Source organism: Pygocentrus nattereri, chromosome 20 (genome assembly GCF_015220715.1).
Source record: "Pygocentrus nattereri isolate fPygNat1 chromosome 20, fPygNat1.pri, whole genome shotgun sequence".
In the NCBI taxonomy this organism is placed as follows: Eukaryota; Metazoa; Chordata; class Actinopteri; order Characiformes; family Serrasalmidae; genus Pygocentrus; species Pygocentrus nattereri.
The window spans coordinates 28140831-28155255 of NC_051230.1; the positions used below are offsets into that span (position 1 = coordinate 28140831).

The 14425-nt window shown below is 37.2% G+C and overlaps 1 protein-coding gene across 4 annotated transcripts in view; it reads right to left on the reverse strand.

The window, feature by feature from the left end:
* Positions 1-315: 315 nt before the first annotated feature.
* The window catches only part of mfsd3 (major facilitator superfamily domain containing 3), a 51327-nt gene continuing 37217 nt past the window's right edge, over positions 316-14425 (reverse strand). For all 4 annotated transcript variants that reach the window (XM_017716691.2, XM_017716693.2, XM_017716692.2 and 1 more), the window contains exons 5-6: positions 13287-13396; positions 316-5455 (exon numbers count right to left, since the gene is read on the reverse strand). In XM_017716691.2, the coding sequence (XP_017572180.1) occupies positions 5252-5455; positions 13287-13396 (314 nt within the window). In that variant the 3' untranslated portion in view covers positions 316-5251. The remainder of the gene's footprint in view (positions 5456-13286; positions 13397-14425) is intronic.

The window sequence follows — 14425 nt, forward strand, 5'->3', positions numbered from 1 at the left end:
CAGCTAAAGGTAAAGAGCTACTACCTAACCTCAAGAATTAACATACAATAATTAAATCACTCGGTTTCAAAACAATGTGCTGCTGTAACATCTAGTGAAATGGAAAAATGGTAAATGCGTACATCCCAAATTCATTTAAATAAAGAAAATAATACATCTGTGGATTTGCCAAATAAGAGTTACAATTTTCCAATCAAACTACAAGACAAAAGCAGAAACACTGTTTTTAAATCTAATCATTGTTTTTATTTATACATTTTGTGCAAGGCGTTGCTGGTATATCAGAGAACGTGTGTACTAGTTGTGTGTGATTTCAAGGACAGACAAAAAAAAAAAAAACACCATAAAAGGACAGCACCTTATATGGTTATTCAAGACAGCCATAATTCTTAGTTATACTGATCATACTAATCCATGCTTTTGTTGTGTATGTAAGTAGCTTGCATTGCTTTCTTGGATTTATTTGTGAAAATGAAATCTTTTAAATGTTTACTTTTTTTTAAACACCTTTTAAGGCCCCATACAACTCAAGGTCATCATCAATACATAGACATATCTTTACATAATGAATCACCTGACATTGTTCTTAAATAAATCTAAGAAAATTCAAGTTAACAACAGACTAAGAAATTATTTTGGTAATAAAAATAAATAAATTAAAAAAAGAACAACAGCCCCGTGCTATTAAGTCAAGCTTCAGTACCACCATAATTTGCAATCATGGCTTCCAACGTCCATTGCATAATGCTTACTTCTTCGTCTTCGTTCTTAGCAACAATGGAAGTTTTGGCTAAAACATTTGGAAAGTTAAATAAAATCTACAGCCTTTAATGTAAATACAATTTTTAAAGGAATAAAATTTAACATGTTATTGCATCATTGCATAGGAAATGAAGAGCACTCCAAAGAAGTTTTGTACCCCAAAAAAAAAAAACAAATAAAAAAAAAACAAATGGTGTGCTCCAAAAAAAAGAGATACAGAAAAATCTAAAAGAAAATGTGTGTCTTTAACCTCATCATCGTTTATTATTGATGTTTGTGTGTGGTTCTAAAATGGAACCATGGCTTACAAACTAAATTCTGAAATTCATTTCATCCACACGATAATATGTTTTATTATTTTGTTTATATATTATATATTATTTTATTATATTGTGCCTTATCATAAATACAATATTTCATACCTACAACTCTTCCATACCATGTACTTGTACTTGTACTCAGTTTCCATTATAAGTTAAAAACTATACCTGAATTACAGGAACAAATTATAATAAGTAATAATAAGTCATTACAATTTCATATCATGTGCATGAATAAGCTAACAGATCCTCTTTTGGCAAATTCAATGGCCTGACGCCATGGCTCAGTTTAAAAGGCATGTAACCTGGTATAGTTAACCGCTGAAACTTAAATCTGGACATCTGTCATGCTAGCAATATTTGGCTGCTTTAGATGTTAATAAGTAGCAGTGCTGCTGTACTAGGACGAGGATGGACAATGCCAGTGTTTGAGACCAATGGCACTATGAGGTTTACTATTGGAGAACCCAATACTGTGATTATTTCCCACAAGTGTAAAACAATGTCTTAATCGATCACGTCATAATACGTTTTTTAATAGATTGGAAATGTATTTATAATCTGAGCGTTTTTGCTTACATTTGTTTTCAAAATAGATAATGTAATAAGAGCAAAGGTCTTTCACCCTGCTTTTGTGCTTTATACAAGAATCAACCCAGTCATAAATAAGACAAAGTCAATTCTTCTACATTATTGAGTTTTATTAGATTTTTTACTGGGCTAAATGCAAAATCTTATTACATTATTGGGAGATTACCTTGTTTCCCAGTTCCAACACACCAGAATCAACTCACGAGTCTGCAATGAACCTTTGAATACTTGATAAACTATTAAAAATTATTGAAAACATTTTGAATAACCGACACTTTTACCACTTTTCTGAAACCACGCACTTTCATAGGGACACACTGGAGGCTGGCGTGGCTTGCAAGACTAATCGTAATTCAATTGAGGCAACAATCTTTATTGCTCAGTACAGTGCCATTGTTTTGGCTTCTTTTCCGGACAACATGCTCCTAGTTTTGATTCTTTACAAGAATACATTAGAGTGCTTTAGCTACCCAGCTGTCTGGAGCAGGAGAGCATATTCAGGTAGATGTTTGTGACAGCACCACTGGTTAAATCACATATTCTGAAAGTGAAAATAAGTTAACAAGCTTGAATACTGTATTTTTCTATTTATATTTCTATTTATTTGCTGAGTTTAATATATCAGGGAAAAAATCAAAAATAAAAATATAAAATGTGCCAAAAAATTTACACATGCCACATTTTAAGTTTTATTGTTTCCCCAATATGTTAAATTCAGCAAATAAACAGTAATGGTGCACTAAAAAGTACAGATTCAGATACAATTCTGATCACTTGATAGCTGACAAGATCTCAACAAATACACTGTTTTCACTTTTAAGACATTTATGCTCTGAAATATATAAATGGCACCATTTTGAAAATGTCAAAACCTATTAAAAAATGTTTATGAGAAGAAAAAGCAGTCCTAATTTTGTTTTCCTTCACGCTCCTAATCTGGTCAGCACAGATGTGTTCAAACAGTTTGAGTCGCAGCAGATCAACAGTGAAAATGTCGGCTATGTGTAACTATTTCACTGTTTGTGTGAGAGAAATCAGAAATCTCTGTTCATCCTAAGAATAAGGAGAGTGTACGACGCGCAGGAACCTCTCCAATTCAGGTTTGATTACTCTTGAAAACACGACAAGCCCGCTCAATACTTATATCAGTGTAATGTACGCAGTTTAATCGCTTTTTTAACGCTTGTGCACTGATGTATGAGCTAGCTTTGTGGGCAGCGTAAGCTGCTGTAAGCGATGTTGCCTGAGTAGTTTTAGAAGTGAAGAGCTATGGAGAAAGGACAGGACCTTTGTTTGTTTATTCACCAGAATCGTCACATTGTTTCACTCGTTATTGTTTCAAATTTAAATAATTGTACAATCAAATTTGTCAACAGCTTAGCCTGCACCACTCAAACATTAACATTAAACATAGGCTAATGTTGCTGTATGCCTGATAGGTTTTCACTTTACTGCCACAAAATTAGGCATAATTAATCATTACTGCTGCCATTTTTTATTGTTTAGGCTAGGAGGAGAAGTTATACGGATAGTTTTACTATTATTTGGGCACCATATTTCATATGATAAATATCAACTTGCCATTGAATGCTGAATCTTTTTCTTGAGGTAAAGCAACTCTGCTCAATTCTCAATTGTGATTTGTGGAGTTCCAAATACGTTTGTGTTGCCAACAGGGAAGTTCCCCTCTGATGAATAAACTACACAACAACAACACTTATAACGTGGTTGAAGGTCTGTCTTCTGTTTTTCTGTTTCTATTTTAATTGTCATTTATCAGTTGACATGAACGTTGATACCTATTTGTCTTCAACTGGCTCATATTGGATAATAATATCAGCATGTGGATTTACTGGTCAGACTCTAATACGTATCATGATATATTAACTGTTCCATATCGCCCACCCATAAAGCTGCAGTGTTGCAGTCCTAGGCATGAGTTGATCAAGCCCTTAAACAAGCCCTTGCGTTGAATGATGTGTGTTAGAACAGTGGAAACACTAAACTGTACAGCATTTTGTGTTTATTTCTCCATACTGGAATGGCCCATCCCTGTCCCAGGAGGTAGTGGTTCAGCAACTCATTGCTGCACAGCAAATGGTTTGTCCTGTAGCTCTACTCTAGCTCTTTGCTGGTTGAATCTAATGTATGATGTGAAATTTGCTTTAGCTGCTGTTGAATTTTATTTAATTTCAACTATACAATACAGGCTTGGGATTTTTCCTTCCCAATTAGTTACATTACTTGTGCTAAAATTCACATTTTTTCCCAAACTCAACACAAGGAGATTTATAGACATTCCTATAGAATTATAGAATATAGAAATTTATGCCTTAGGTTATCCAGTTACCCAAGCAAAAAAAAAACCCTCAGTTTTAAACAGTGCTGCTTTAAAGTTTGTGGTTATTACTTTCGCAAAAAACTCTCAAATAATACTAACAGATAGCATAACATTCTGTTCAAGAATCTCCTGTTACACCTCAAAATTCATGTTTCCTTAAACAATGCATGAAGAACAGGAGCCCCAAATCTTGACACTCCCACCACCATGCTTTGCTGATAGGACACGGTTCTTCTGGTGGTAGGGAGTGTTGAGTTTCAATTTTAGACTTACAGAAACCTTCAGGTTCATCCAGATGGTCTCTGGGAAGATTTTTTGACAGCAGAGGCTTCTTCCCTGCAACCTTCTTATCGCTGAAACTTGCACAGTTACCTGAGATGCGGCAAGGGAGGTCTGTAAATCTCGAGATGTCATGTTGGCTTTAACTTGATGTATTCTTGTATTTCTTGAGGATGTTTTGGAAGGATTTCCAATCCTAGGCTGGAATGCTCTCCATTTGTAAATGATCTGTCTCACAGTGAACTGATTGAGCTGAAATCTTTTTGGAGATGTTCATGATGAACTGTCTGATGTCCTGCAAGATCTTTCCGCTTGGCATGGTGTGTTATGCCTTCACCCGCATGGCTAACACCCAACTGACTAGGTTTCTCTTCAATGTTTGGTGCAGCCCTGCCCAAACTCTTTCCTAAAGATCTCATCTTTGATCGGTCTTTGATAGGTTCCCAATCTTCTCTACATAATCTGCACAAGTTTGTTTAAACCAACACACAGATTTGGTAAATATGAACACATTACTTCAGACTGTTCACTGAAATAAAATATTTCACAGCAGAACTAAAAAAACTATAATTACACAATAATTGCACAAACTTTCAAGCAGCACTGTATGTGAAGCAGCTCATGGAACTGGCTTACTCACTCATTCATATTTAGCAGGCTGAAAATTGTCCATAAGGGGGCACCAGTAACAATCAAATAATGTAGCAGTGTTTACATTAATGACACTGTGTTTGTAAATGTAGCCCAGTCACAAATATCCACTCACCTCACTGCTCTTCCTGCTTACTGTTCTCACAAGACACTCATTCATTGTCCACTGGTCTACAGTTAAAGCTGTTCACTGCAGCCAATCTTCAAGCTTTTCCTTTAGCATTCTAACTCACACGCACACACATCCACACACACAATCATACACCTAACTGGTCCTGCCGGACTCCTGCGCTGCAGTTGAAGCTGCTCATTGAGGCTGTTCTTTCAGCTGTTCCTTCAGAGCTCCTGTCTCCGTGGCTCTCCACACATGCAGTGCACTGCTGGACGTGAGGAAGAGGAACAGGAGGAAGGCTATAGGAAAGCCCACCGTGTCCACCATGCCACCAGCCAGGGCGCTGAAGCTCAGCTTCCCCAGCACCTCCAGGGTGGCCAAAAAACTGTAATGAGTGGCCTGAAATTGGAAAAAAAATTAACTGATTAAGCCAATATTTTCTAAAGGCAAGAACACTCAATGACACCAGCACTCTAAAAGTCTCTACACACTGACCAAAATTTATTCATGCAATTTTTTCAGACATCAGAAAAAATGACTTCAAACATGAGTACAACTGACAAGGAATGATTTTTCAGTATGCCAAAATAAAAATATTGCTAAATAATGTCTGCGATTTTTGCAAGTTTTCACAGGTGATATGAACTCATTTGACCAATCACTGCTTTTTTCTGGGTTTAGTATACAACCAACCAAAAGAACCAATGTGAAGACTAGAAAATATTCTAGAACAGAGGCCTTCAAATTCAGAATCCAAACCCAATTTACGGCCTATGCTAGGTATGACAATCAATAACATCAACAGCTGTCCAGTTAATGACCAGTGATTACAAAATCCAGGATCAGAAACTCATTTCAAGGTCCAGAATTAAAGACCTCTGATCTAGAACTATGTAAATGTGGGAGAACGTTACAGCTGTCAGTGGGCACCAACCCTCATCTTGAAGATCCCCAATCCTGAGTTTATTTAGAACCTACAAGCTTCTCTTTCCTTTGCTTATTAAGGAATTATGAAGACATAAATCAGCTGGAGCAGGTGTGGCAGATTGTGGTTAGAATTATGTGGTTAGACTCTTGATCTCCAGTATGGCCAGTGTCCAGTACAGTTGATGACTTCTTCTATTCAAATACACCTACTAAAGCTCGTTATTAGGACACCTTTACTGCACACTGGCCCTCCAGAACTGGAGTTTGAGACCCCTGTTCTAGAGTCTCCCAATGATCATACACAAGGTATGGTGCCCCGTATTTAAAAATTATAATAATTTGATTTAAATTTGCTTTCCACTACAAACTCAGATTATACAACTCCAAAACTAATTCTAACTAAAACAGAAAGTTTGTGATCAAACTTTAAGCTGGTTTGAAAAAGCCAGCTAATAACATTAAAACATTAAAACTTTGTAAGACTGCTGATGGTGTCTAATAGCATAGCATGTTTAAATGATGCTATACCAGATGCTATGCTATCCAAGGTGGTGGGTGATGTGAGCAGTAGTGGACAGTAGCAAGGTATATGTATTTCATTACTGTACTTAAGTAGTTTTTCATGTATCTGTTCTTTACTGAAGTATTTCCGTTTTGAGTGACTTTTTACTTTCAAAGCCAAATATCTTACTTTTTACTCCACTACATTTTGCGAAATCTGTCATTCCTTTTGGTTTCTGTGTGTATATTCCTAAATAATGTCTGCAGCATTATATTATTCTCCCTCTGGGTGATTTGTCAAAACGAAAGAAGCGCAAAGCCAGAGCTTTGTCACTTTGTTTTGAGCTTCTTTTGACCTGCTGGTCATACCGACCCAGTGCAGCAAACAGTTCAACATCAGTACAGTAGCGTTAAATATTGGGAGAGTCTGTTCAACATAAATGATGAACTAACCTAACTTTGAGGCTAAATAGACCACCAGAATATAGAAACATGTCCACATATGATATTTGAAACACCATTTAATTTGATAGTAAATTAGCTTGGGCTGGTTTATGTTTATGAACAGAGGCCTACAGATCAACATAGTAAAGGAGCTCATCAGTGATCCTGAGTTTAAAGCCAGTTTTTATTAAACTTAAACTTGTAACTAAGTTGCTTTAAAGTAAGTTGCTTTAGTACTTTTACTTTTGATACTTAAGTACATTTGAAGGGAAATATTTTCATACTTTTACTCAAGTGGAGTTCTAAAGGGAGGAACTTCTACTTTTACTGGAGTAATATTTTACCTTGTGTATCTCTACTTTAACTCAAGTACATGACTTGGGTACTTCGTCCACCACTGGTTGTTGGGTACTACCTTAAACAGCTACCTTAAATCCTGCAAAGTTTCATGGTTCTAGCTCCAAAACTGCAAGACGAGAATCATTTTATTTTTTGAGCATAGAATGATAACAATACTAAGATGATTATGGAGAACAGTAAGTTGGCGTATTCAAGCCATCTTAATTAAATAATGTGTTTTCAGACACATGTTTAAAGTCTGCACATAAATTGTGGTCAGGCAATACAGACAAAGGACTGTATAACTTCAAAGATTAAATTATGCTTTCTTTTTGACAATTTCACTTTCATTTTATTCATTCAAGTATACAGTAGAAAGCCAAGTAAATTTTTGGGTGGGAAAGGCATTTGCAGTATTAGTTACTCCACAGCAGGCTCAACTATTAGCATTACAATGGCTCTTGTTCCTCCAGGACTTGAAACTGATCTCCAGTTTTTTTTTCCTCACACTGGGCTCGTCAACATTCTATTTTCATATTAATCATTTGAGTGGCAAAGGTAATGTGGAGCATGTGTGTGTGTGTGTGTGTGTGTGTATATACTATAACCATATAGTATATATATATTCGTTGCTGTCAGAAGAAAACCTTGTACCTCCATTTTTGCCATTTTTCAGCTTTTGACATAATTTGAAAGTATCTGTTCCTCTTTACATTGTTTGTAAATTTTGTGATGAGTGGCCTAAAAGAAATTACCCAAAATGACATTGGAAAAATTCTGGTTCCATTGACTTACATTGAAAGTGAAGTATGTTTTTTCCTTCTCCAATAAAGTTACTATTTTGGCAATACAAGGTTTTCTTCCGACAGCAGCGATATTATATTTTATATAATATATTAAATTTAATTATATATATATATATATATATATATATATATATATATATATATATATATATATATATATATATATATATATATATATAGCACAGTCAATCAACAATCACCAATGTTGATGAACTTAAAAGTACAATCCCAAACCTCTTTCTTAAGCATACAAAGATGGAACAAATGGAGGGCAAACGTTCGCAAAAAGCTCCCTGAACATTCTGCCACCCATATAAAGCAATGTACACATAGTAAGCATGATGTTCTCATGTAAAGGCCTCCATACAACCACCTGCGCAAGGGCTTGATGGCTGAAACACTAACCATCACTCTTCCATTTAACGGCACTGCTGAAGCCGAAAGAGCAATGGCTTCTCTCTTCTCTCACACAGTCCCACCACTGGAGTTAAGTGGAGAACTTTTATTCCTGCAGACTTGTTTAAGGTGTTCCGTTTCTCTCTCCGGGGCTTTTCACAAGCACTCACAGTATTGGCTTTCCGTCACCCAATACTACCTTAAGAACACAAACGAACAGACGGCTGAACAAACACACATGCCTGCACACCACACACACCCATACCCATACCCAGTGAGGTACAGTATGAACAGTATGTCACTAGGGCACTGCTAGGGACCCATCATCTTCATTTTCACTGTATGAGGTTCCAGCTTCGTGAGGTATAATGTTTTCATATTGGGTCTTGATTTGAGACTAATTGGCCTCCTGTAATAGCGTAGTTTACACTAGTAGTGTCTCTTAATAATCATGCAGTTGTAGAGGCTCATAATGGTGCTCTTAATAGTTTCAGTAGCAAAAGAAGTCATTCAACTTAATTTGTAAAAGAAAACAAATCGATCATTTTTAAAAATAAAAATGAAATCTAAAGGGTTTGGAACAGCCACCTCCCAGCAGAAATGATGTTTTTGTATATAGTTAATGTTTTACTGGGTGATAGGAAATAAATTTGTACATTTTTAAGATCTGAATACTTTTTAATATTTTTTTAATTTTTACTTTTATTGGACGGTGCTTCATACCTCCTGCTTCAAATGTTGCATTTAAGTGAATGACCTGTTCTAAGAGGTGAAGAAAGCCACAATTTAAAGATGTTACACTTCCACTAGTGAATTATCTGTACATTTCAAAATTATTATTAAAATTCAAACCTGTGAGGGGCTGTTTTTTATAGTTAAAACAAGAATGTATGCCACTTCACACTTTTCAGAAGTATTATTATGGACTTTTATCTGTAATTATGCTACAACACTTTTATGGCACCAGGGCCGCTCTGAATGCTGTTTTCAAATTTAAAAACATCTGTTTAATTCAATAACTGAGATGCAAAAAAAAAATAAGTCATTTGAAGTGGGCTGATGTGCAAATTATGCAAATTTCTGTACAGTGATGGTGACAGGAACCAGGGGTTATGATGTCACCAAAGCAAATATAGCCACTTTATTAACTATTCAATATGAGCTGTCTGAATTCTTATATGTAATGTTATCCCGCTATGCACAATGTTGCCTCAGGGCAACAAACTCATTTTTCTCATTTTTTGTTATGAGAATTTATTTGTCGCCTAGAAGCAACTTGACAGTGGAATGGATTTAGCCAGTCACAAGCCAGGTCTCACCACTTCAGGGAACAATGTTGCCTCAAGGCAACACACTCCAAAAGGACCCCTGATCAATTTATTTTTAAATGTTTTTGAATTGAATAATCCAGACAGACAGATTATTAATAATTATATACCATTTTATAATTATATTATTTAATAATCAGGCACAATTTTATGCAAAAAAGTGAAGTTTTAAAATTGATATCATAAGGTTAACAATGATAAAATTGTTGATAATGATAATAATGAACAACAATGTATTTTGCTGCATGTACCTCCCCACAATACATGGATAAAAAACTATAGATTTAAGGACAAACCCACCTCAAATCTATCATAAAATGATGTCTCAAGCATTTGCTCAGACATTTCCATGTTTTGCTACCATATCATGTAATAACTTTCTGTGAAGGAGATTTAAAGGCTTTAAGCTCTTCGGACATCTGGTTCCCATCATCACCACTGTAAATGATTCTGAATCAAAGTTTCTCTACAACATCAAACCACTCTAAATGACTTTGTTTACATCACATTTTTTAGATACGTGGATGTTTGTTTGATTTATGACAGAAAAGTCAGACACTGATACTGATGCAGATATGATTGCAAGTGGAGAAATGTCAGTAGAGAGCATTTAAGCATCATCTATGTGTGGACCTTCTGGTCTTCAAAAGTGCCTGGTATTTCCTCCCCTAACATGATCCAGCTCATGAAGATCTCGATCGCTGATGAGTTGGATCAGGCGTGCAAGAAAGCCTTAAGACTGTGCAGGGCAGCGGGTTTGGTAAAAATTAGAAAAATATTAAACAGCATTTATAAATAGCCAAGACATACAATTTCATGTCAAAATGTAACAAGCGACACTGCTTTACGACTCAACGTTCTAAATGCAGAATTTCAAAGCCAGTAAACAGCAACAGTGATGCAATATGGCACAGTTTTTTCTAGCTAGCTTGTGTTACAACAGCTTTCTTTTTCTGATTTTGGGCTAAAAATGTTTTCAAAATTGCTATAAAAACAGTTTACTATTATTATCATCATCATCAATTCAAAAAAATCTCTGCTTTTTGAGATGACTGATAGGCATAGATGATGCATCTGAAATGCAGGTAGCATTATCCCTCTTGATGTGTTGATATAAAAGGCAGGAGAAGGCCCCGAGCTGACAGTGCGGAGCCGGTGAGTGACACTTGAATGGGCGTCCCTCGCCCTCTGAAGTTTTCCTGGTTATGACAGGCAGGTGAGAGAGGGAGCGGGACGAGGGCTGACAGCAGCGTGTCTGGATTCAAACGTGCGGAGTCCCAAAATCGCTTGCGCGTCGAGCCCAGCGCTGAGCTAACACGGGGTAATGCCCACTGTAAACTCGCTCGTCATCGCTATCAGACAGGTCGGGGTATTTGTTTCTTTCTGAGATGGCTTTTAATATGGAACAGGGTGACAAACAGCTATTTTGGCTTCTCGCTCTGTGAGGTTGCAATGCTCATCTGAGACCAGGCAAGGGAGGGGGAGAAAGGGAGGGGCTTCTCTCATCCTGTTACAGTGTCTTAAACTGATCTAGGAGCGGAAAAGGAGGTGCCTTGATGAGTGTGGAAGATTACAAAACTGGTTTAGGATCAGGAAGAGGCAGTGTATGGTATACTATATGGGCAAATGTATGTATATGAGGTTCTTGGACAGTCCATTCCAAAACCAGGGGTGTTGCTATGACCCTCTTTACAGCTGTAACAGTGGCATCCTGGCCTCCACCAAATAGATTCATCCATTTACCAGATAGTGAAGCATGATTCATCACTCCAGAAACGTTTCCTCTGCTCCAGAGTCCAGAGGTGGGGTGCTTTTCACCCCTCCAGCTGACACTTGGCATTATGCATAGTGATCTTAGGCTTGTGCAGCTGTTCGGCCATGAAGACCCATTTTGTAAAGCTCTGATCACACAGTACTTGTTGCTTCCAGAAGCGGTCTAGAACTCAAATCAGTGAGTGATGCAGCAGAGGATAGGCCATGTTTAAGCGCTATGATTTAGATATGATAGAAATTTCACAAACTGACTTGTGGCAAAGGCGGTATCCTATGTTTGAAGTCAGTGAGCTCTCCAGTATGACACATTGTACTGCCAAAGTTTGTCTCTTGAGAATGCATCTATGTGCATGATTTTGTACACCAGTGTGGGATGCAATGGGTGGGGCTAAAATACCTAAACTCAATATACGTCATACTTTCAACATACTTGTAGCCATACAGTGTATCTTGATGAGATTAATGTGGAAGATTATAATGTTGCTCTAGGATCAGGGAAAGAGGTGCTGTATGGTATTTTGTTGACAGTACTAGGTAATAAAACTGGTCTCACGAAAGATCAAGAAAAGAGGTGCTGTATGTTATCTTTCTGTCAGTAGAAAGCAATAAAACTAGTCTAGGATCAGGAGAAGAGCTGCTGTATGGTATCTTGCCAGCAGTAGAAGGTAATAAAACTGGTCTAGGATCAGAAAAAAGATAAAGAATTGAACGTACCTGGATGAAAGAAAATCAAACAGTAGTTTGCAGTAATCTGCATTTCAATCAAATAAAGGAAATAAGAAGATATGCAACGGTCTAGGGCTGACCACCTCAGCTGACAGCTAAGGATTAATGGACTTTTCCGAAATAAAACACTTACTAAACGTATTGAATTCACTGTAAAACTGCAACACACAAAGTAAAGGATATGTTTTTTCAATGTCTTACAAGTGTCACATGTCCACATGTGTCATGCCATCAATGGAATGGACATTGAGTCATTGGATACTGATAAAAAAAAGTCAAATAAAATAATTTTACATTTTTCAAATTAATTTACAAACTGGACAACACACTAATGGAAATCAGTAATGGTGGATAAAAAAGACATCTTAGAAGTAAACATAAGATATTAAAAATACAGGGAGATTCACTTGAATTGAATATTCTGTAATAAATCTCACTAGGACAAAAGCAATCTGAACAAAACAATGTGCAATGCGCTCCTCGGTATATGGAACTTCAATCAAGCCGCGTTGCACCTGCATTGGAGCGATGAGGTAGGCACCAGACAGCTGTTGCGACGTTTAACCTCCGTTTGCATACCCCTGTACCACTTCATGTGTCAAAAAACAGCATCTTCCAGCATCACACATAATGCAATCGGTAACACGTGTCAAGGTATGCTTTGTATATTTTTGGTTCAGATTGTTTCATCTTAGTGGGAGTTACAACAGAATATCCTTGAGTAATTCTCCCTGTAGTATTCTTTATTTAATGTTAGCATGTTTCCCCGAGCACCTCCAGAGCACTTGTGTGTCCATGTTTATTCATTTATTCAACTATTTAATATTTTTAAAGTTAATAGTCGTGGCCAATTCCCAGTTCAGAGATCTCGATAGGCCAAAATGGAATCGACTACAGCGAACACTTCACAAAAAATTATGGGCACGGGTCATCCACCCGTCAAGCTTGTCGGCTTGATGTGCCAAGGCCTTTAAACCTCAGAAGCTGTACCTGGATGCTCTCCTCAGCCCTCTGTGTGCAGTTCATCATGGCGGTGAAGGTCAGTGTGGTGATGAGGCCTGCTATGAAGTGCTGCACGCTCAGACTCAACACAGACATCCCTGAGAGAGAGGAGATACACACAGAGAGTCAGGCTCAACACTGCTATATCTAAAAAGAGACTGTATATTACAATTATTACATAAACACAGATATTTCAGTTGACTGCAATCATTTTTGCCAGTTGTTAGCTTTCACATTTGTATGTTTACACTCCAAAAGACTAATCAGGATATGTCTTCATCCACTGGGTTGAAGCACATGCAAATGTAAACAAAAGGTTTATTTGGGACGTCATAGGTCTTACAAAAACAACAAAGGTTCCAAGTTCTGACAGGGTGCTGTAAATAATATTTGTTTATTTGAGCTCAAGCTGTGCCTGTCGTCAATTGAGAGCTACTAAGTATCAAAAGCTAGAAAGCAACATAGCTAGTTGGGACACTTAAGGCTTGTATTTTAATAGTTCAATTCAATTAACAAAAAAAAGACTAATTATGCATCATCAGATTTATATTACTGTTATTCTTTGCCCACCAGCTACCAAAGTACATGTCCTCACTCATCCCCAAGCTGTAATCCACAGCCATATTGACCCGCACTCCTCTGTGTCTTTTTTTCATCCCTCCTTCCTCTCATCAACTCCTATTCATTTTCAACAACACATAACTCCTTATGAACGACTTAAGAAACACTTCATACACCATGGCAACTGCCAAGCAACAATTTAGCAGCTGCATAGGATACCACAGGAACTCCCAAGCGACATCTTCGCAACCACCTGGGATAACATAGCCACACCCTAGCAACACCTTAGAAACTAGCTGGGATACCATAACCACCACCTACCAGTCCCCCTAGCAACCACCTGGGATACCATAGCAACCATCTAGCAACACCATAGCAACGACCTCGGACACCATGGCAACCACCTGGCAAAGTAGCAGAAGGTGGGAAGCATTTAAGCTACGCAACCAAGCTGCGTTTCCTTCAAGAAATGCACATTTCTAATTGCATTTACTTCTACACAATTAACAATTAACATTAACATTAATCATCAGCTAGAATTTTCAAGATTGCGATAGGCGTATCGC